The sequence below is a fragment of the Pongo pygmaeus genome, chromosome 3 (genome assembly GCF_028885625.2).
Source record: "Pongo pygmaeus isolate AG05252 chromosome 3, NHGRI_mPonPyg2-v2.0_pri, whole genome shotgun sequence".
In the NCBI taxonomy this organism is placed as follows: domain Eukaryota; kingdom Metazoa; phylum Chordata; class Mammalia; order Primates; family Hominidae; genus Pongo; species Pongo pygmaeus.
In genome coordinates, this window is record NC_072376.2 from 104,038,668 (window position 1) to 104,061,996 (window position 23,329).

At 33.0% G+C, this 23,329-nt stretch overlaps 1 protein-coding gene across 1 annotated transcript in view; it reads left to right on the top strand.

Moving 5' to 3' along the window:
* The window catches only part of CCSER1 (coiled-coil serine rich protein 1), a 1,459,661-nt gene extending 1,437,712 nt beyond the window's left edge, over window positions 1–21,949 (top strand). Inside the window, exon 11 of the mRNA XM_063663910.1 lies at window positions 18,565–21,949. Within this exon, the coding sequence (XP_063519980.1) occupies window positions 18,565–19,050 (486 nt within the window). The 3' untranslated portion in view covers window positions 19,051–21,949. The remainder of the gene's footprint in view (window positions 1–18,564) is intronic.
* The last annotated feature ends 1,380 nt before the right edge of the window (window positions 21,950–23,329 follow it).

The following is a 23,329-nucleotide window of genomic DNA, read 5'->3' on the forward strand; positions in this document are numbered from 1 at the left end:
CAAAGATGAAGGAATGTGGCATGAATAGGGGATTAACCATGACAGGTGAATACCATGGTCGTGAAAAGCTGAACTCCAAAAGCTGTCTTTACTTTTCCTTTGTAAATTATAACACAAAATAACAAATTTTAACACATAATAAATGGCAAGAATAAATATCTATGTTCCTGAAAAGTCCTCATTTTAATGAAGGAATGACCCTAGCTCTAAAGTAGCGTGATGCATTCCAAGCTTCATGAGACACAATCATGAGGGATAAATGTAATAACTTTGGCCAAATTTGCTGGATATATTTGCACGTTGGGAATAATGGAAAAAGCTTCTTATGGCAGGAAGACAGTTACCAGCTTAAGGACAGAAATGATTTACTGCCAGTTACTGCAGAGTAAGCTGAAGAAAAATTCAATAATATTCTTTATAATGAAGCGTATTCAATCTTTCAGAATTTGACATAGTTGTACTTTATTAATGACAAAATTTAACATATCCATGGAAATTTTATTTTGGTGACATATTAGATATCCTTATTTTTGTTATAGACATCATGTCCCTGCTCACTATATTGACATTCTTCTATACAGTAACCATCAGCCTAGTATTTCCTGTGTGCCAGGTATTTTGCTAAGCACATTCTATACAGTAGCTCATTTGATTCTTTAATCTTTTCTAACAATAATTTTTTTTTGGCTTACACCTTTATATATGTAGAAATGGGCCTAAGGAAAGCCAGATGTTGGAGTGTGATGAGAGATGATATGGCTGGAAAATTGACCTGTAATTTACCCAGACTCATTGTAGAAACTCAGAATTAGTCTGAAATGTTTTGCATCAATTGATGGTACCTGGTGAACAGACAGGCATATAGCCTGAACCTTCAAAATTGTGAATTAAGGGACCATAGTAAAACCCCTGTGATGATGGCAAAGCTGAGATTCTAATGAAGCTGATATTCTAGAGCCTCATTTAGGGGACTTGGGGACTGGGAAATCTGCACCTCTCTGGTAGAATACAGTGTTGTTTCTCACTTTAAACAATTGCCTCCTTGACAATTTGGCCTTCACATCCTTGCCATTACAGATGCTTCATTTTTATTTTTTCACGTCCTTTCATCATTCACATACTCATTCTTTTTTGACAACCATACATCTTCATTTTACAGATGGGGAAAATAAATAAAGATCAAAGATGTTAAAGAATTTAGCCAAAATGATATAACCTTTAAGTAACTAAGATAGGATACAAACCAAAAACTATCTGTCTCAGAGCACAAATTCTTAACTATTATGCTTCACTACCTAAAATTATTTTTAGCTAGAGGCAGACCTTCCACAGATAAGGACTTTACCAACAGACCTCCTGGACAATTGTATAAAAAGAAAATAGAAAGTTGCTATTTAAACACATCTAACCACATAATTATATAGAAGTTAATTAGTAAGTAGAGAGTAAAAGGAAACATAAAATGGCTAGTCCTTCTAATTTTTGTTCCTTTTAAGTCTATTTCTTCACCAGCGATATTAGATAAGCAAGCACCAGTAGCTGGCCTCTTCCCGTAGCAGTGTTTTATTTTATATACACTTTTTTCTTGCTCAGTGTTTTTGGTATAGCAAATTTTGCCAGAAGGGCAGCATTAGTTGATCAATAGGAGCAGATTCAGGTTGTTGGAAAAAAAAAAAAATTGTAGTCATGCTTCAGGTGCAGCCCAAAATCAATAAGAAAGAGTGCTTCTTAACAGAGTGAAATGAAGCGCAATTACTTACTGCAGCTAAATGACATCCTGTGTGGTATCATTGTCTGTGCTGGAGGCTGATAGGCACCAAACTGAGGGGCTGCAGGATAAGCAGCTGACAGGATTACAAATGGAGTATTCCAAATGATGATTTAACCTGAATTGTGAATTAAATCTCTAGTTATATACACTGTCAGAGTCAGGAAAATGTTTCATTCTTAAGCTCTTGAGTAAATTCAAAAATAAATATTAGCAGGACTTATAGTTTTCATTTACTGCAGAGTTTCTCAACATTAGCACTATTGACATATTGGACTGGATAAATCTTTGTTGTGAGGGCCTACCTTATGCAGAGCAAGCAGAATTTCTGACTTCCAGCTCCTAAATACTAATAGTCCACCCCCCTCATTAATAACATTAAAAAGTGTTCCCTAAGAGGCAACTTTGCCCTAGTTGAGAACCACTGATTTACCATATTAATTATTTTTACTTGATTCATAACATGCTCATACATTATTTCTTTCTTGTTGTGATTCTTGGATAGATGGAAATAAATGTTTATGTATATGCACCTCGAGGGCAAAAGTAAGTTTTGTCATGAATAGAATCTAATTTGAAAGTAAACCTCAAAATATTCAAGATCTCTTTCTACTTGTATTATTGTATTTGAGTAGATGTGTTTGTTTCATTTGAATATTGCATGGCAGTTATTGGAGGTCTTGTTATTTTTGGAAAGTGATTGGTACATGTAGGCAAGAAGAACTTTCTATAAGGAACAGGCAGAAGATAACTGTACCTGACCTACCATTCTGGACATTCAAATCTTGTCTGAACTGTTAGTTAAGATTCTGTGAGTCCAAACCTCTATATATAACAATTTCTGAAGGAAATCTTGTAATGCAGGATTTATACACAATTAAAATGATTTTTTGCCCGATTGAAATGACACTTGAAGTATAGAGTCTTTCACAGCTCTATATTTATCACTCTAGCTACCCACATTTGGGATTTACTATTGCACAAATTTGTATAATAAACTCAAGGAGATATGTCCTTTGATTGATGTGCATCATGTAGTCTGATTATGAAATGCTACCTCTTTTGTGTGTAGGAGTCAGATTTAACTATTATCCACTAGGAATAGGTTATATTGACTATCTATTTAGGTTGGTGCAAAAGTAATTGTGGTTTTTTTCATTACTTTTCATGGCAAAAATGCAATTACTTTTGCACCAACCTAATATCTATCTTTTATCTATCTATCTATCAATCTATCTATCTATCATCTCTGATGGGATTATTTACCTTAGGGAAACATTCATCTTACAGTGTACTGCTTGTCTTAGGAACATATGACATGCATGTTATAATTCAAGAATTCTGAGCCCAACTGCAAAACTATTGAGTCACTTCTATGGTCCCATAAATAATTATTTTAATTGATCATAAGGTAATTTTTACTTATGAAAAAATTTTAGAACTAATTTCTTAGAGCTAAAGATAGCAAACTGAATGCTCCAGAATGACTAATCCCATACTGTATAGCATTGTATAGTCCACTTAAGCCTAAACTATATATGGAAGCCATGACTAACATACAATTGGAGCCACTAATAAATTTCTCACTTTTATTGAGGAATTTGTAAATATTTGGAGTCAAGTGTGGCTATGAGAATAAATCCTTTTTAATGTGCTCTTTTGTAACACAATCTCTGATTATATTTATTGTGTTCTTATATCCCTAGCACACATTTTTTTCTATTTGAACATATTCAAATAGAAAGTTTTTATATAGCAACTTTAAATCAATTTAATAAAATAATCAGTATTTCTCTCTAACATGCTATGCAAAAAAAATTGTTCCTAAGTATGTATTATCTAGAAATAGCTTCATTCTTTTTTAGATTCTTCTTGTCCAGCATTTCTAAATTGTATCTATCTCCTTATGGTTCTGTGTGAATTATATCTGAGCTGTCTTCATTCAAGGGTTGTTTCCTTCTACTCCTGAGTAGATGGTGCTAATTGTGACATGTTCTGAGTTAAAACGAGGTGTATGACTCTGTGTAAGGACACACGCAGATTTTCTATAGAGTTCCTTGACGTTTGAAAATAAAAGTTTAAAGCGTCTTGATTATTGTGATATCCAATAGTTCACTTCTAAGCTTCTTGCTTGAATAGAGTAGTGGAGTTTTGATTTTTCATGATGTCTTGCCTTCTTCTTGTGCATCACACTAAGTAGTACAAATATTATGCATGTTTTTATATAAGAACTATACCGTTTTAAACATTAATTTTTTTGATAGATCAGAGGTCTCCTGTGAGATAGAAGAGATGGAAAAGGTATCATATGCACTCTGCTTTAAAGGATGGCTGCAACTTTATACAGCTCTTTAGATTTTAGGGATGAACTTGAAAAGGACATATTGTTGGCCAGATGAAGTGAGGACTAAGGAGGATTCTACAAAATGATATTTTGAAACATTCTGGATACTGGAATGCTGTACAGCTTTGTTTGTTTCCTTACAAAATGTTCACAGCATGCTTTGTTAGCAATCTGCATTCTTTTAAAATTGTCTGAGCTATTATATAGTAAATTAAAATTATAAGAAAAGTAGGTACTGGGAAAGCTGGTGACCTCTTTATTCATTTTTTGTTCAACAGATACAAATTCAACAAATAACTACTAAATGCCAGAACTAGAGCTACCATGATCCGCTTTCACCAACGTAGTTGCATTTGAGGGTCTGGAGGCATAATTCTCTATCACTCATCCCCATGCCCAGTCAGTAGATTCTCAGTTTTCGGAGAAAAAATAAATTTCAAGAGAAAATGTTTAAAGCCTTTGGACTAGCTGTATTAGATTGTCTATGAAGAGGCACGGTTTCTCAGACCCATTTGGATGGGTACAGGAAAATCACTCTCATTGAGGTAGTATAAATTGTTTTTGGAGACATTTATTTCATATTGGTGAGACCCTGAGCATAGGATCCAGTCAAAAACACCCTGATGCTGTGCAGTAGATCTCTTTTATATCAATAGACTTTTCTAAATAAAAATATCCTAGGGAAAATTTAGAAACAGTATTAACCTCAAAATGTTTCATCATTTGTTCATATTTTAGGGAAATACTAGTAAAAGTTTTGTTTTACATAAATCCTGTGAAAAAAATTAAATAAATTTTGATTGGTCCTAAAGTATGTCAATTATAAATTCAACATGTTAATATTTTTCTATATAAAATTAAAATTGATTTGAAGTCTATATATTTTTCTTCATGTTTTATTTGTATTTTAACTATCTATATAAACATTAAATTATTAACAATTATTGTTTTGCATTTTTTTCAGAGCCTTAAAGATTTTCTTCTTGCCTATTATGTGAGACATCTGAATTACTAATAATGTGGAACTTTAATTATAACCACTGTTTGTGACACATGTCTTCCTTCATTCTTAACAAGTGTATGCATTCTGAATTGCCTTTTATTATGCATTTTTACCTTGGACTGATTAATTCCCAATTATGTAACCTTTCTAAAATACTGCTTTGTCATGTCACTTACCTCATCATAAACCTTTAATTGACCTTCATTTGATTTAAAATTTCACTCTTTAAATTAGCAGCCAAAAACTTAAACAATGTAGACAACTTACATATACAATATTTTCTTGCTCCATTTATTTCTATGTAAACATCGTACTTCACCTTAGCAAGTAAGTTTAATGCTAGTAGTTCTCAAAGTAGGTCTTGTAAATATATACTTACTCCTTATTCATGATGCCCAGGGTGCCTTTCTGACTTCTCAGTAATCCAAGATACAGTCACTCTGAAAGATTTAGTTGAGATAGCCCCATGTATGATCTTTCTCTCTTTTCCCCATTTCACTCAATCCCTTCCTTTTTTCGCTCATCTTCAACAAATGTTTATCAAACACTTACTTTATATCAGAAACTAAGGTAAATGCTGGGAGAAAAATTTGACACAATTCCTGCTTTCACAGAGCATACTGTCTAAATTAGTGATAGGCATTAAACAAATAAATGCATTATATGTATGTATATACATACATATGTATAAAGAAAATGTATAGGTTGTGTTTGCATTTGGAAGGTTTAAAAATAGTATAATTTGAATTAAATTCTGGGTTGTGAAAAGGCTTAAAATTTTCTAGGGACTGAGTTACCTGTCTGGTAAAAATGAAGGGAAGAACATTCCAGATAGAGGCTAAAAGAGTAAAGGACCTAAAAGACCTAAGGAAGGAGAAAGTTTTCCATGTTTAAGAAACTCAAAGATGACTAATGTTGCTAGAAACCCAATGATTAAAGAAAAAATTGTCCTAGGAAGGAATTAAAGAAGTAAGTGGGGCTAGATCATTCAGGGTGATGTAGACCATTACAAGAATATGTATCTTCTTGAAATTCAGTAGGAAGGTATTGAAAGAAAATAAGAAGGTCAATGGCATGATTAAATTTGCATTAAAAAATTGTAGCTCTTTCGTGGTATATGTGTGAAGGTACAAAATAATGGATAAAGTAGTACAAGATAATGGTGTTGAACTAGAGGGATGGAGGTGGAGAGTAGTGGGCAGAATATAAATAGAATCGCTGTCAACTAGTGATAGAGTGTAGAGGTGGAAGGAGAATGTGTCAAGTACAATTCCAGAGTTTCTTTGTGGTCTCCACTCATTTATTTGTTCAACAAATGTTACAGAAGTATTAAGATGAAAACCAGACATGATGCAATTATTATGAGTTTAGTTAGAAAAAAATAAGATTGAGATACCAGTAATAAAGTCATGGAGGTAGATACATGAATGAAAATTAAAAGAAGTTTAGATTAAAGCAAATAAGTTAAAGAGTTGTTCACATGAAGTTGGTATGTTTAAAGTTATGTGAATGGATGAGATTTCCTTAGGAGAGTGAAATGAATCTGGACCATGCCATCAAGACCCAAGCATTTAGTTGGAAAAGTGCCCAGCAAAGGATATTGAGTAGTTGTGACCAGAGAAACAGGAGAGGCACCAGGAGCATGAAATGTCACAAATACCAACTGATAATGGAATTCAAAATAAAAGTGCTGAACTCCATTAAAATGCCTCATAATGTGTAAAGAAAATGTGTAAACTGACAAGTATCCATTTTACTTGACAACTTAGAGACTTTCAGGAGCAAAAGCCAAATTGCAGTGGGATGATGAACAACGTAGGGGTGGTGGCGAGAAACTGAAGCAACCAAACAAGGCAATTCTTTTAAAAGCTCTGTTTCACGCTTAGGAATTATGTTGTACCACACATTTTTCACTAAATCTGGTCATGACTTAAGATATGCTATATTGTTGTTTTAGTGGCTTAATTTTGCTGTTTTGATTTTTATTTATATAAGTAGTCTAGTTCCTTAAGTAAAGGTAAGTTCTTGGGGGTAGAACTGCATACTTAGTTTATGCGAATCACTCATTGTATTTATATTTTGTGGGTACTCCATAATAATGAATAGATATGAATGAATGAAATAATCAACACGAAAGGAAGAAAGAACCACAGAGCATGAAAAATATTAATAAACTTAGCATGGGAGATGCAATCTCTTTTATTAGGACTAGTTTTAGATTTTGACACTCCTCAGATACCTCTTCTCTCAAAGTTATTTGTGGGAAATTGCCCAGTGTACTCAACATAACACACAATCTATAGAGTTGATTTCTTAGAGAATTCGTTTGGTACCTATGTTAGTATCTGCCAATTTGTCTTGATGTTAGAGAGAGAACTACCACCTCTGTGACCATCATTTGGATTCACGTTAGCCTTATAATTCCAACATCAGGACCTTTCAACATAGTCTCTATTGAAAATACAGAAGACATCACCTGTGTAGACAGGGAAGACTTATTCCTTCTGCTTTTAGACAACTTCAACCTGGGGAATCCAGATCTATCCTAAGCCAATATCTTATTACCATGTCTTTCCTTTTAACTGTAGCCTATTGTAGCACAGCATACCTAGCAAAGATCAGACATATATATGTTGATTTTATCATCAAATGCTTACCTCTTGATCTTCATTTCTCATAACACAGCACAAAATATCTTCCACGTACTACTCTAAGAATTTTTCTATTTATCCATCCTTTTTATTCCGTAAACTTAACAGATATAATTTCTGCATATCCATCGTTCATGAGATTTGCTGAAATAAAACAAAGTGGCTGGCATGTACAATTAAATATTCCAGCAAAAATCTTTTGGATGTTGTTTTTCTTACATCAAATGCAGATCTTGTGTCTATGCATGAAAATGAAAGGTGATAGGTTCTGCATGGAAATATTGAATAGTGCTTTAGAAAATCTTGAATTGGTTGTTGCCTTTACCATTAACAATCTTTATAATCTAGGGCAAGTCACACAGTCTCTCTAGTCAGTTTCCTTATAAAATCAAGGTATTAAAATACATAAACTTTAAAGCCTCTCTTGAATCTTGAATTATTTAATATTATATCAAAAAAAATTATATTTTCAGTGAGCAAGAAGTTAGGATATTAATAAAATGAAAATATTGACATTAATAAAATGAAAATAATTAACAATTATTTTAGATCTTTGCAATTGTAAGCTTCATCTGACTCATTATATTTTGTGCTTTGTTGATTTTTTTTCTATTTAAAAATCAATTTTAGATCTTTTTAAGGATGACTAACTTTGAAGCTGGTGGCCCATCTGTTTTCTCTTTGTTAGCAGACTTTTTGAGACTACTCTGAGTTTGCAAAGAAAATGATTTGCTTTGATAAAGCAGTTTTTCAAAAAGAAAAAAAATAGTCTTGGATTTTTTTTCACTCTATAGTAAGTGTTTCTAACACTCATAAACTCATCCTAAGTAGGAAAAAAGTGGTTGGCTATTTGAAAAATTGCTATTATTAAATAAGCCTCTTATCTCCAAGGCTCAACTCTTTATACTGCAAAAGAATGTATTTTTGAAATTCTATGCTTCTTTAAAAATTGGTTCTAACTTGTATGTAATGATATTCTGACCATAACTTTTTGTACTATAATTAATTCCCTGCTGTGTCTTATTCCTTATTTATACTATGTGAAAGAATTTCAAAAAATTAGGTGGATATTACTTCATTTCAATTCCCAGCTATTCTGTATGTTTTATATTTCTATATATGTTGTTAGCAATATTCTTTTGATGTTTTAAATTCTTTGAAGGACGTTCAAGTAGTATTATGTTCACCAAACCATCATGCAGAAAATGTAGGTTCTTATTATTTGTCACATCACTGCCTTGTGTATGTCCCCTGAATTTCCTTAAATGACATTTATTCAACCCAGAATTGTGCATGTTGCTGAAGGAAAACATAACTTATGTCAATTATTAAATCTATTATTATTAGTAAGAGCCTCAGCTTTCCGTGTATAAAAATGCCTTTGAAGTAAGGCATCCAAAACCAATCTTAATCTACATTTACAAGAATAAATTGGGATAGTTTGTATGAAAGACATTTATAATATTTTACAGTATATGACAGATGGAATTCTGAAATTACATGTATTGTTTGTACTATCCTCCAAAATGTGCTATGTATTTAGTAATATATTGACTTTATCAGTGGGTCAAGCTTATTCCTAAAAGTAGTTTGCATTACATTATACTGATATAAAACAACAGATTGATATTATGAAATTACTGTATTTTTATTTCACTTCCTTGCTCATATTATCTCTTAGATTAGGTAAATATGTTACTTTTAAAAGTTTCCAAGGAGAGCATACAGGGTAAAATTACTTGTAAGACAGAATCATTTAAGCAAGAAATTTAGGGCTCACATTATTTAATCATGCTAATAAGGACTTAAAAAAAGAGGGATGAACAATAAGTTTGATTCTTAATCAATTTAATGATATATAATATATTTGTTTATTCATTTATTGGACTCCAGAATTTCTACCACATAAAGCCACAGCGATTGGCTATAAAGTCTATGAATTATTCCTGCGAGACATGTAAATCTAAAGATTTTTTTGAGATTATTTATTAAATACTATTCTCATTCAAGAAGCATTTTATTACATAATATGTGCTAGGTGTTGGGCAGCAGGGTGTCTAGACAAGAGGCTCTTTTTTTTTATGTTTTGCTATACTAAGCCACTACAATTGTTCACTATTCTGCATTCCTATGCAAATACAGAAAATTATTTTCCACTCCTTTCCCTCAGGCATATAAATTTAACTTAAATCTTCTTTAACTCTATTCTTTCATTTAGAAATCACATATTTCTGGAGTACCAGTTGTGCAGAATTATATTTTCATAGATTTCCTCTGAATTGAGTCCTTAATCACACTCCTGTTATTGCTTTTATAAGCAGTAATTGTCTGAAATTCTCATTTAAATCACCTTTTAACTAAGGAGAATTACTGACACAGAGTGGGTGATCACACAAACACACACACACACCCTCTCACACATACATTAGTGTTAAAGACAACTTACTGTTCTACAAGATTTAGTTCCGCCTAGAGTTCATTTACTCTAATTATAAACAGAACAGTTAAAACATATGCCTAGTGGCTTCTGGGAAAACTGTTGTGTGTTTTCACTTTTCCTTTGAAGAGAGAGAGGTGCTGTGATTTTACTCTCTTGGGAGCTCTGCTGGCCTTATTAGCATTCACCTTGCTTATCTCATGCATGTCTTCTAACCCTGTTTGAGTCCTAAATGCCCACCAGTGGAATTTAGTATACCGTAAAGAATTTAGAAGCGAGGTTGAACCAGAAGAAGTAATTTAACTCTGGACAATGTGCACCATTCCACACCTCTTGGTAATTTGTGCAATCTGAAAAAAAATCAGGTCCTGTCTGCCAGAACCTTTGGATGTTTCTTTTCAGTTATTACATCAACTTATTACAGGGCTTCCTGCTTGCAAAGCAGTAACTACTTCTTTACACCATCTCTCTGTAGTAGAGTGTTTCCTAGACCTTTAACGGAACTCTTTATCACTGAAAACAGATTCCACATCTAAGGCTACAAACAGACACAGCAACGGTGCCAAAACCTTTTGAAGAGAAATTCTATTTCTCAGTGATGACAGGAAAAGGGCAGCCTGTTATTTTTAAATTTGGTTTGAGTCTACACTGGCCCTTTAATGATTGTACTTGAGAAAGAGGCACATTTTAGGAGTGCCTGTTTACTTGACATCAACACATTACGTCGTGATATATCAAAAGGAGCATTTACTTTTTAAGTAGTTTATAAATGCTTTCATTGTGTATTACTACGGTGGATTGATTTAGTAAAGGAGATGATATTTTTAAAAATTAATAATTATAAGGGCCCAGAAGAATGCCTGGTATATAATAAGGATTATATGTGTTTGCAAACTAAGTAACATGAAAATTGTAAAGGCTTAATTTCACTCTCTTAATGGCTATAAATGATAAAAGGATAGAAATGTATGTATAATGGTTTTCTTTCTTGATATGTGTATCACTGATCATTTTTATCTGTTTAATTTAAGGAAGCATTGTAGTTTAGGGCAGTGATTCTCAACTGGGGGCAATTTTGCTGCCATCCCCCACCCCTTGGGGACATTATGGAGACATTTTTAGATGTCACAACTGGGTGACAGAGAGGTACCCTGGCTTCTGTAGGTACAGGACAAGGATGCTACTAACATCCTGCAATGTACACGATGGTCCCAATAACAAGGCAATAAGTAATACATACTTAAACACACAGTACATAAAATGAAAATGCTTGTTTACATTTAAGATGTATTTATAAATTTCAATATTTTATTCAGTGAGTAATAATATTCATACGTGCTTTTATTCAAAGCACTTTTCTTACATGTAATTATATTTAACAGTATAGGGATAATGGCTTCTTGATATCACAGCATTGCATGTTTCTATTATTCTGCCTGTAGGTTTCTGTGTTGGTGTATTTGTAATTAATTAAATTAATATATGTATTATAGAGTGTATTCTGTCCTTTGTTTACAATGCCTCAGCTTATACATTCATCATTTATTTTCTGAAATAATAAAGTGATCTACTCAGTCAGTCTCCAGGCAACTAGACCAGCATCAAATGGGTCAGTCAGTTGCTGAGGTTTTATTCTAAGGAATATCTTGCTACTACTACTAAATTACCAAAATTTATTATTTTTATAAATTAGAGAATATTATGACCACTGTCATTTGTATTTCAGAAGTTAAAATATTTACGTAAATAGAAGATAAAGGAGTTGAGTTAAACATATTTTAATGCGAGTATTTTTATAGCTCTGGATTTTACCCAAAGATGTGTGTACCCACCATTTATGTTTACACAGCTGTAGATATAATGTCATATTGCTTTGGTGGTTCTGAAAGATCTGTTAGATAAGCCATTTTAATAAGGAAAGTCCAGTAGATTATTTTCCAGACTGTATAAATATTAATGGAGTTCTTAGTAAATGCCAGGTGCTGGTAGGACATGTGTATTCAGCATTGAACGAGACAGGCAGAGTCCCTGCCCTCGTGAAACTTATATTCTATTTGACCTGGTGTGTTAGTCCACTCTCACACTGCTAATGAAGACATACTTCACTTAGGAAACTTACAATCATAGTGGAAGGGGAAGCAAATACGTCCTTCTTCATATGATGGCAGGAAGAATTGCTGAGCAAAGTGGGGAAACCTCTTATAAAACTATCTGATCTCATGAGAACTCATTCACTGTCATGAGAATAGCAGCATGGGGGTAACTGCCACAGAGTCTCTCCCATGACATGTGGGGATTACGGGAATTACAACTCAAGATGAGATTTGGCTGGGGACACAGACGAACCATATCACCTGGGTACTGTAATGGGCAGAGGTAAATGTGTCTATTCTTGGAAATAAAATATATAGTATTCTCATCGTGTATCTTAACCTGCAGGTCTCATTAATAGGAAACCATGAACTTATTCAGAAGACACATTTCTCAGTGTGAATTAGCCATACAAAAGTTACTACTTAGCTTCCACTACAAGGACTGTAACCAAGAATAATTCTGATTCACTTTAACATAATTTAATATTTATCTACTCTTTCAATTGAATTCACATTATAATGTTGATATTTTCATTAATGTTTCAAATATTTTTAGATTCTGTTTAACATTAGTTATTTTTCTAAGTATAATACCAGTTTTCCTAGATGGCTATTGGGGATTGTTTCAAGTTTCTCTATTCCTTTAAGAACAATTCCTGTTGTAAAGCAATATTTTTTTTTGTTAAGTGGAGAACATTTGCAAGAAAAATATATTTTAAAGTCAATGAAAATAATCATGTGCAGAGTTCTTATGTATGCAAGCAATTATAACAGAATAATTTTGCCTGATAACATTCATGGCAACTACCAATAATTTTTACAAAACAAGGAAAAGAATTTCAGAAAAAATAAAACATTATTAAACACTCATTAATCAGTGATTGAAGTATTTCTCCCCTCCCCCATAAATTCTATCATCACATCATCCAGCCTTAATAAATTTTGGCTTTGCACATTGGCATGATTATTGTATTTCTGTTTTTCACCAAGAGACAAGTTTTTAATATAATAGAATCCCTAAATATCAGGTTTCATTTTACAATCAATGCTTTTAACCAGGTTGCAGTTGTAATGGAGTTTAAATTGCCTGTGCAATGTGTATTGTATCATAGCTTCATATTTGCCTTTCTTTAATTGAGTTATATGCAATATTGGTGCTACATTTGTTACTAAAGAATGTTTTCTAACAGTTTACTGTACTTGATGTTATAACAAAAATAATTTTGTATACAGAAAGCCAAGGAAAAAAACAGGGTATAATTTTAATATTAATGAAATAAATATTTTTAACTGTCTTGCTTTCAACCCCGTGCTTTTTTTTTTTTCTTTAGTAGAGACAGGGTTTCACCATGTTGGCCAGGATGGTCTTGATCTCTTGACCTCGTGATCCGCCCGCCTCGGCCTCCCAAAGTGCTGGGATTACAGGCGTGAGCCACAGCGCCCAGCCCCCATGCTTTTCTCTTAAGTAAAAGCCCAATGCTATATGAAATCTAGAGAGGGAATATACCCATGTGTGGATGACACTGAATCATTGAGAAAAATGCAAAAGGACTATCTGTCTGTCAAATGCCAAACAAGGCAACTGAACACAAAATAAATTGCAATGAGAGGCTGGTGTGACTTACTAATAGATCACACAGGCTGAAATAAGTGAATGTGGTTTATTTGTTTTAAATCAGCATCAGGTGTTTTGTTTGTTTTTCGTTTCTTAGTGGTGTATTAAATAATAATATGTTTTAAAATTAGTATTTTCTTGCATTTGATGAAATACAGGCTATATGCTATTGTAAAGAAATAGAGAAAGACAATTAAAAGGTAACAACGAACTTATTATAATGTGCACACTTGACTGATTAATCACTAGATTTTCCATCCTTTCATCCTCATTAGGAATTCTATGGATAGGTAATAAGCTAGCTGCATGACAACTAAATTGTGCAGAATCTGACATAATTACATGAGTTTCAGGAGGCTTAATTCTGATTTTGAGAAAGATGTAGCTAGACACATGCATTAAAATTACCTTCAGGGATCTCAAATTCTTCAGTGGTAATAAACATTGATTAACATCATGATACGGAAATTATTTTCCTCTGGGCCAAGGCAACCAAATCCATATATATATATATATATCCCAATCTATCTATCTATCTATCTATCTATCTATCTATCTATCTATCTATCTATCTGGATTCCCATCCTTCCAATCCAAATATATATGCCAAAATGTATTTCAATATTTTGTGTCAAGAGGACGTTTCCTTTGTATTTCTAAACATATTGCAAAACATGTAGCATAAAATATATATTTTAAACCTAGAATTTTAGAGTTGGAAAGCAACTGAATGATTGTTAGAGTTTCTTCAAGATCTAAATTCTATTGTCTTACATTTTATTCATTTCATTCAATGGACTTAGAAACTGAAGCCCAGAATAATTAATTTATTCATTCCATGTTACACAGTTCAATGGTAGCACAACCAACATTAGAGTCTTTTGGCTAGAGATTCAGTGTTCTTTCTATCAGCTCAAATTGTCCTATAATATAGTAAACACACAATAGGATAATTAGTGTAGTGGATGGTATGATACGCCTCCTACTTTTCCCTTTCTCTGCCTCAAACAAATACACTTTCAAGACTGAAGTCTTAATTTTTCCTGTTACTGAGAGTGTTGGCAACTGATAGCTCTCAAGTAAATTTCTCTCCAATAATTTCTCTGCTTAAAAAAAAAAAAAAGCAAAACCAAAAAAACCTACTCACCCCATACTATAGCCCTTCCCAGGGCCTGCCAATGTCCAATAACTGGATGATGGGATATAAGACTCCCAGCGACTTGCCTGAATTGGAGACCACTATTAAGAACCATCCCAAATTCAGACCTCCCTATGTGGTCAGTTGAGATAGTGTAATTGCACAGAATTTAATTTCTTACTCTGCCTGACTCTGCTTTCTTCATTCTCCATAGTTGTTGGCCAAAGAACACTCCCCAATACATTTCTTACAAACATCTGTCTCAGAGTCTGTGTTCTGTGGAACCAAACCACAACAATAAATATAAAATTACTTGAATTTTCTAGAGAAAGTGACTTTCTTTTTAAAATAGAGATAAAAGTGTTCCAAGTGATTAGGTTCTAAAGCATGAAATAAATACCTCTCAAAGTAGTTTCAAGGTCTGTTAGTTACATTATATTGTTACTGTGATGATGATGATGATTGTGATTAAGGTAACTACATTCCAGGTATATTAGGCATTTTATAATCAAGGAGACCATTAAATATTTATAATAGTCCTTTATGAAGATATGGATATAAATATAAAACTTCATTTCTCAGATGAGGAAATTTGAAGCTTAGGAAGCTCAGGTAACTTGCCACGTTCACTAAACGAGAAAGTGTCTGACCTGAAGCTGACTTAAGGTAGCATTTGGGTCTTATATGAACAGCACTATTTCACATGATGTATGCAGCACCTTGTCTTCAGTGTGGCCAATAAATATTTATCACAAGAATAAATGAATTCATATATATCTGACCCTACCCATACGATTAACCCTTGCACAATGCAATCTCCTAGGTACACTATGAGTTTGGAGATAATAGTAAACATCACAGAGAACTTAAAAAAAAAAAAAAAAAACCCAAGGGCAAAAAAACTAACATGTCAAAAACAAACTATGCTAAATAAACATAAATGGTTGATTTAAATGTGTATTTTCCTTTAAAAATTGAGAGTAAGAATCCCCATCTTGCTTCTTTTGATAGTAGATCCACATGTGCCTTCTAAGTACCAGATATTGTACCAGAGAAGGGGTGCTGAGGCTGCCTGTGTGATGGAGTTATTTGATCCTTTTCAGTATGTCTTTTTAAAACTGTATATTCAATTTAATATAATATGCCAGGAGAATTAAAATGATCACATAAAGAAAACGAATATTCCCTCAAACGTAATTTAAAATAGTGGAAATGAAGTCTACTCCTACCATTTCTACTTTCCTAGGCAGCATCTGTTGAAATAGAAATGAAAAAGAAATGTAACCACTGGTATTATCATTATGGACTTATTAATGTTGCATTCATCCCCAATTTTTTCCACAATATTTCATAAGCAGCACCCATGATATGTCTAACATTTGGCTGCAGATATTGAGCACAAGGTTGATTTGGGGGTTGGTTGGTAACAATTAAATAAACATATAAGTTTACAGGGATGGAGAAAAAAGAAAAGATCACATTTCTAATAGGTCCATAGCCTAGAGTATTGGAAAAGATCCAAGAAGAAGAAAGTGAGCTAGACAAGTACCCAAATGACGAAAATGGAATCAAAATAGTTTATTCCTTTTACTCCTAAAAAGTCTGAGGCATCTCTTGTGAGTCTTACAATGTTTCTTTTCTACACCAAATTACCAGCCTACCTATGTCTACTCCAAATCTAAGGAAAAGTTAAAACAGCATATTAGAAGTCACAGAGGCGGGTCTGCTATAAGTAGCTTATCACAAAAATATAAATAAGTAAAGATGACATCACAAACATCAAGACAATAAAAAGGAAAGATGACATCACAGACATCAAGACAATAAAAAGGAAAGGCCTGGGTAGCAAAAGCCTTCCCTCTGAAATAACTGAGTTTAAGGACGCCTAGTGGGTCTTTGTTTTGTAGAAAAGAAAAGGAGGGAGACTTATTTCAATAATAATCATTTTGATGCATCAGCTCATATTACAACGTTTTTCTGCATGTAATTAATTTTAGAAAAATGTGATGAAGTTTTGAAAAATTCCCATGGAAATACTTGAGGAAGAAGGAACTGGTAGATAATCAAGCAGACGGCCTGTCCTACGCTAGCTTAGGATAAAATCAAACTCTGTGCTACAATTTTCCAGTCTGTATAATGGGAATTAAAGAAGCTACCTCAAAAGGCTCTTGTGAAGAGTGAATATATGAGAGCAATAGCAGAGAGTGTTTGAAATATAATACATACCCAATAAATATTCTGTATTATCTCAAATAAACTTCATTCAGCAAATATTTATTAAATGGTTAATAAATATGTGCCAGGCAATTGTGCCGGAAGAAAGAGTAGAAATGAAGAGAAATGGATGACTTGAGATTATATTTTGTAAATAGCAAGGACCTGATTTTAAGGTGTATGAAGAAAAGAGAGAAAAGAATAATTTTCAGGTGTTGGCCTGAATGTGGTGCCATTTACTGAGAAGGGAAATTCTTGGGGAAGAATGAGTTTCACAGTTGAGAATCAAGTTTTATTTTGTTTGGTTTGATATTATGCCAAATTAGTAATATTAATATAAGTAATATTAATCAAACAAAAAAATGATGATGGCTAAATAAGCAAATGAGCCTGCTGCTATCTATAGTGCTCTTCTCTCTTCTCCCTTGTCTGTTTCTCTTCATTTTTATCCTCTTTCTTTGTAGCAACAATAAATCCTTCATTTTTTGCAAGCAGAACAATTAAGCCAGCCAGTCTCAGTTTTTACTTCAATGTGTTTTTCTACACAAACATAGTGCTCTCTTCAGGAGGAATATGGGTGCTAGCTTGTAATCTTTGCTTCTTCACAGCATGATTCAATGAGCTATGCCTTGTTTTTATTACTAGAGTATACAATTCTTATGAGCAAGAAGGTGGTATGTACTTGCGGACCTGATTGTGATTAATAAATTGCATCCCAAAGTCTAAATGAACCATGTATTGAAATTTCTAATAAGTAAGTGGTCTATTGGTCTTCTTAGATTATTGTAGTTACTTGTGTGTTTTTAGTTCCTGTAATTTCTTGCTTACCGCTTTGGTGATACAAATCATGGTACTGGTAATTCTATAAACTCTCTGGACATATATTTAAGTAACTATAGCATATTAAACCAACAAAAACTAATGGCCTCATATGTCTATATTCATCACTTATTAAAATAATCTGTATTTTCATGCTCTGGTATCGCTTCAGATCATAAAAATCTTTCACCTTTTACTTAATAAAATAATCTGTATTTTCTGTGAAGCTATATAATTCAAATTTAGTAAATTAGATAAACAAATATCAAAATGCCTTTTAGAGTAAATTAACCATTTAATCACTATCTGTAATAGTATTGCACTGGAAAATTTAATCCCATGGATAATTGTATTGATAGTTTTATAAACCTCATTGAAAATTTACGGGTTCAGACACAAATGTATAAATATCACTCTGTATTGTATGTATGCTATGAAAGTGTTTTTTTAAGACATCTTTTTCTTTCTGTGTCTTACCACAGGCTACATGTCGAAATCGAATTGTGAGCCAAAGTCTCAGCACAAGGGACAGAAAAGCAATACATACTCCCACCGAGGACCGTTTTAGGTATTCAGCAGCGGACCAGACAAGCCCCTACAAAAACAAGACCTGTCAACTCCCAAGTCTCTGTTTAAGTAATTTCCTGAAGGACAAGGAACTAGCAGAAGTTATCAAACATTCAAGAGGAACTTATGAAACCCTTACTTCAGAGGTTACACAGAACTTACGGGCCACCGTTGGGCAGAGCTCTCTGAAGCCAACAGCTAAGACAGAAGGGCTCTCCATGTTCTTAGAGAAACCAAAGGACCAAGTTGCTACAGCCCGACAGCATTCGACCTTTACAGGCAGGTTTGGACAGCCACCCAGAGGGCCAATCTCTTTACACATGTACAGCAGGAAGAATGTGTTTCTCCACCACAATTTACACAGCACTGAGCTGCAGACTCTAGGCCAGCAGGATGGGTAATTAAATCACCCTAATTCCTGTCTTTGGGTAGGATAAAGATGGTTAGCGTTTCTCGTGCCTAGTTCATATTAAAATTGTCATGTACTTTTTCTTACATTTTAGTTATAAACAAAGACTTGTGTTGTTGGGTTTTTTCTTAGTCATAAACAAAGACTTGTGTTTTTTTTTTTTCCAAGAGTGAAAGTTTGAGCATGTTAATTGAACTAGGTTGAATTGCCTTGAAGACTTTACTATATATGTGTATAACAAATGGGACCATCATGATCGTTTATATAGTCCATAATTTATTTATTTTTTATCTCTCTCACTTACTGATATGCATTAAGGTTTCAGAAGATAATATCAAATAGCAATCTGTTCACTGTTAATGGTGTTACTATAAAAGTAGACCTGATGAAACATAGATAAAGGAATTATAAAGAATTTTAAATTATATAGTTAATAGAAGGAGGAAGAAAGAGAAATGTTGATGTCTTATATTTGGTGGTATATTTATATGAAGAATGTGGCTTGCTTGCATGTAACCTAGAGATTTGTTTGTCTCTGTTACATACATTCAAGCTCATCTTGTGATACTAGTAAGGGGGAAATGGCTGTATTTTTTTTCCTTTAAACATTTAGTTCATACTAGTTCACAAAGGATTTCAGACAGAGTAATTGCTAGCCAAATAGAGAATGACAGTTCTGATCTTTGAAAAATTTTGCTTTTAGTTTTTGTTATTGATGTTGAAGTACCGTGACATAACACAAGGTGATAAAGTTGGTCGAATTTTATCAAATGATGCATAAAGACTGACATGCTATATTCTTTGAGCCACTGCCATGGCAATATAAGCATTTTTTCAAAATTTCAAGGATGAAACATCCTAAGAAAATTATTCTTTTTCTTTACTTTCCTTATCTTTTAAAATGTTCTTTTTTATGTAAATCCAATTTTGGTTCATATACATCAACCCATATCTATAATTTTATGAACTGAGGAACAGAAAGTCAGTATTTTAGTAGCCAACAGACAATATTCTGACTATGCAGAAATCTAGAAAAAAGTAAAGTAAATGTGAACATTGGCAATTTAATCTTAGAAATAAGCTTCTAACAGAAATATTTAAAACCCATTTGATGGCAAATTATTTCTCTTTGACAAATAAGGCCCAAATATGTTGTAACATGTTATATACTTATGTGCACTTGAGATAGATCAATATATGAATTGACCTATGGATAATTCCATCATGTTCAATTAGTAGCAGAGCAGAATCAAAGAGTACAATTAAATCCATAAATAAATAATTTTTAAAAGACTAATAGGAATCAAGGCTGCAGTTTTCTTATACACATCAGAGCTGTTAAGTACATCCACATTAGCCACAACCATGCAAATTGAGACTGTCATACCTACTGCATGATCTATTTCCCTTGCATTTTCTAACAGACAGATTCTGTCAGCGTGCACAAGCAAGATGAATAAAGGGAAATTGAGATAGCAGTTTTAGCATGGCATCTGACAACTTGCTTAAATTAAAGCTGTGTGCAAAATGCATCTCCTATTATAAAGATGTGTTTGTGCTCTGTGCTTTGGGGAAAAGCCATTAGACACTCCACCCCTGAGCTTTAACTACTGAACTTTGATACATTTGCAAACTTAGATTGGAACTGATAAAGTAAGGAGTCGAGTGGATATGTTGTACTTGTAATTTTGGTTTTCCAAAGGAACACACATGTGCATCAAGGCAGACATTTGCCAAATGTTTTCTTTCTTTGCGTGTTTGTAATTCTGCCAAAAGAGAACAATATACACTACAAATTGCTTGACTTAATGAGATTGCTATCTAAAGTTCCCACCATACTTTGGAAGCTATAATGATCATGCAGATATACACTTTGGGCTGGGCAATATTTAAGAAATGATAGGAAAATAGAAAAATCGTGATTATTAATTGTGGAATTCAGCTTGATTTGTCCTAAATGTTGGTGTCTGTTGCTAGAGTATTTTAAATCTGTAAATAAATAAGCATGATAAAATAATCAAGGATTTTTTCCCAGGATATGGAAGAACTATGTATCACAAATAATGTTTTTGATTTGGACTTTTGGAGTTGATAGTTTTGTTTTCCTGGAAGATAGATAGACTTTTGAATTATACTTTATAAAAATAATCTATTTAAAGAAGATCTGTCATTTAATAGACATTTTAAGAGATGTTTTAAACACTAGTATTTTCTTGAAAAATCTTTTTTAAAGCTGAATCATTCAAAAGAAAACCTGGATTAAACAGTTCGATTTTAAAAGGAAGGGTATTTTTTGGAAATATCATCTTAAAGCTGTTTTGTATCAGTATTTTCAGCATTGTTATAATATTATTTGTAATACTAAGTGTAACTCAGGCCTGGAGAAGGTGTAAGCCCACTATGCTAATATACATCAGTAACTGTAAAACAGGGGTTCTTTGTAAGTTCCTCTTGTGTATACATAGTAACTTATAACAATGGCATGTGGGCATTCTTTCAGTGAATTGCTTTCTTTGTACTAAAATCTCTAGTTTTCTAAGACAGTTCCATGTATAAAAATGATTTATGCATTTCTCCAAGGCGGTACATATCCAAAGACATGACACCAGGGGGAAAAAGTGCTTGTTTTTCTGATGGAAGCAGTGGTCTTTTCTTTTCTTTCTTCTTTCTTTCGTGCATGTGTGTGTGTAGCTAAGCCTAAATAACCCTGTAAAATTTCTGCTGCAAATTGTCTCTTCTGAATTTAGAATGTGTTTTAAAGGAACACTTAAGAAGAGAAATACCTTGAAGAAAAGCTGTTTCCACCTGAAGTAAACTGTTCCCATTTTTATAATTATTGGAACATGAAACTGTATTTCTATGAACTCAATGATTTTTTTCCATAAAATTATATGCTAAGAGAGTCGCCACAAAACTATGAATTCTCTCTCGAATTATTTTTGCTTCTTTGGAGCACCATAGTCTTTGTTCAAATCACAACATGAAACTGTTGCTGCAATGCTAAAGATGTGAATCCACCACTATCAATATGGTCAGGGTAAAACCTGGAGCCACATATTATTCAAGTTATTTTTGTTATCTAGTGATTGACATGAAAATAAAATAGTAAGCCAATATAAATTTGTAGGCATAGTTGCCCAACTTAAAATGTTTACAAAGATTTTCATGATTAATCTGGGTTTATGACCTGGTCTCTACCCCTTATATTTTCCAAGATTTAATCCTAACCCATTGTCATTATTTCCTGAATGTTGAACTCTCATTATAGGAAATTCCACATTTTGTTTTGTTTTCTTTGTTTTGTTTAATAGAGATAATACCCATACATCCCTCTCCAGAAAAAGTTTTTAAAAATTATTATGATATATTTAAGATTCACATGCCCAGGATAAATGATTACATTCCACTAGCCCTCTCAAAAACTTTCTTGGCAACTTAGTTGTTGATTAAACAGTAGGAACAGTTTGTTGAATGGTTAGGATTATCTCTCCACATCATTTGTCATCATCACCTTCTCATTATCAAGAAATAGTAACCCATAGCAGTGGATAACTTGGAATACTTAGCATAATCTCATAATTATAATCTAAATTTTTACTAGTTTTTCGCTTTCAGAACTTAACATTCCAAAAACAGCTATAGAAGGAAGTGGTTCAAAATAACCCTAAGATTCCATTGAAACATATACACATAGATGAAAGTAGAAAAGAAAGGGCAATACATGTGAAGATGATATCTATGATTGCCATTCATGTTACTGAATCACATGCCCCATGACCAGAAGCTTTTCCCTTACTGATAATATTAGCTCAAATGTAGCACCCATTCATTTATACCAGGATTTTGATTGCTATCTAAGACTTGACTTTATTTAGGCATTATTATCAGATCCTATTATGTATTTTCATATGCATATATATATTTTTGTATAAGAAGTATTTCAATCACACGTAATATTCTTGGGAAATTTCCCTCTCCTAGAGTTTAAGCTTTTTAAAACATGTCTTGTTCCTTTCTCATGTGCTAACTTTATCATGACAACTCTAGGCTGTAGAAGGTGTAACATAAAATACAAACTAGTTTTGGTTCTTATAAAAGGCTGATTTCAGTTAAGACTGGTCATTTTTTAAAAAAGCTGAATTACACTGTAGTATAAAAGCAAACAGTCAACTAAGCAACCAAACAAAGAAGCTCTCTTCTTTAATAATATTAATCATTGCCAAATGTTTATTTTTGAAATCTTGCTCTGTGCCAACTTGTTTCACCATGTT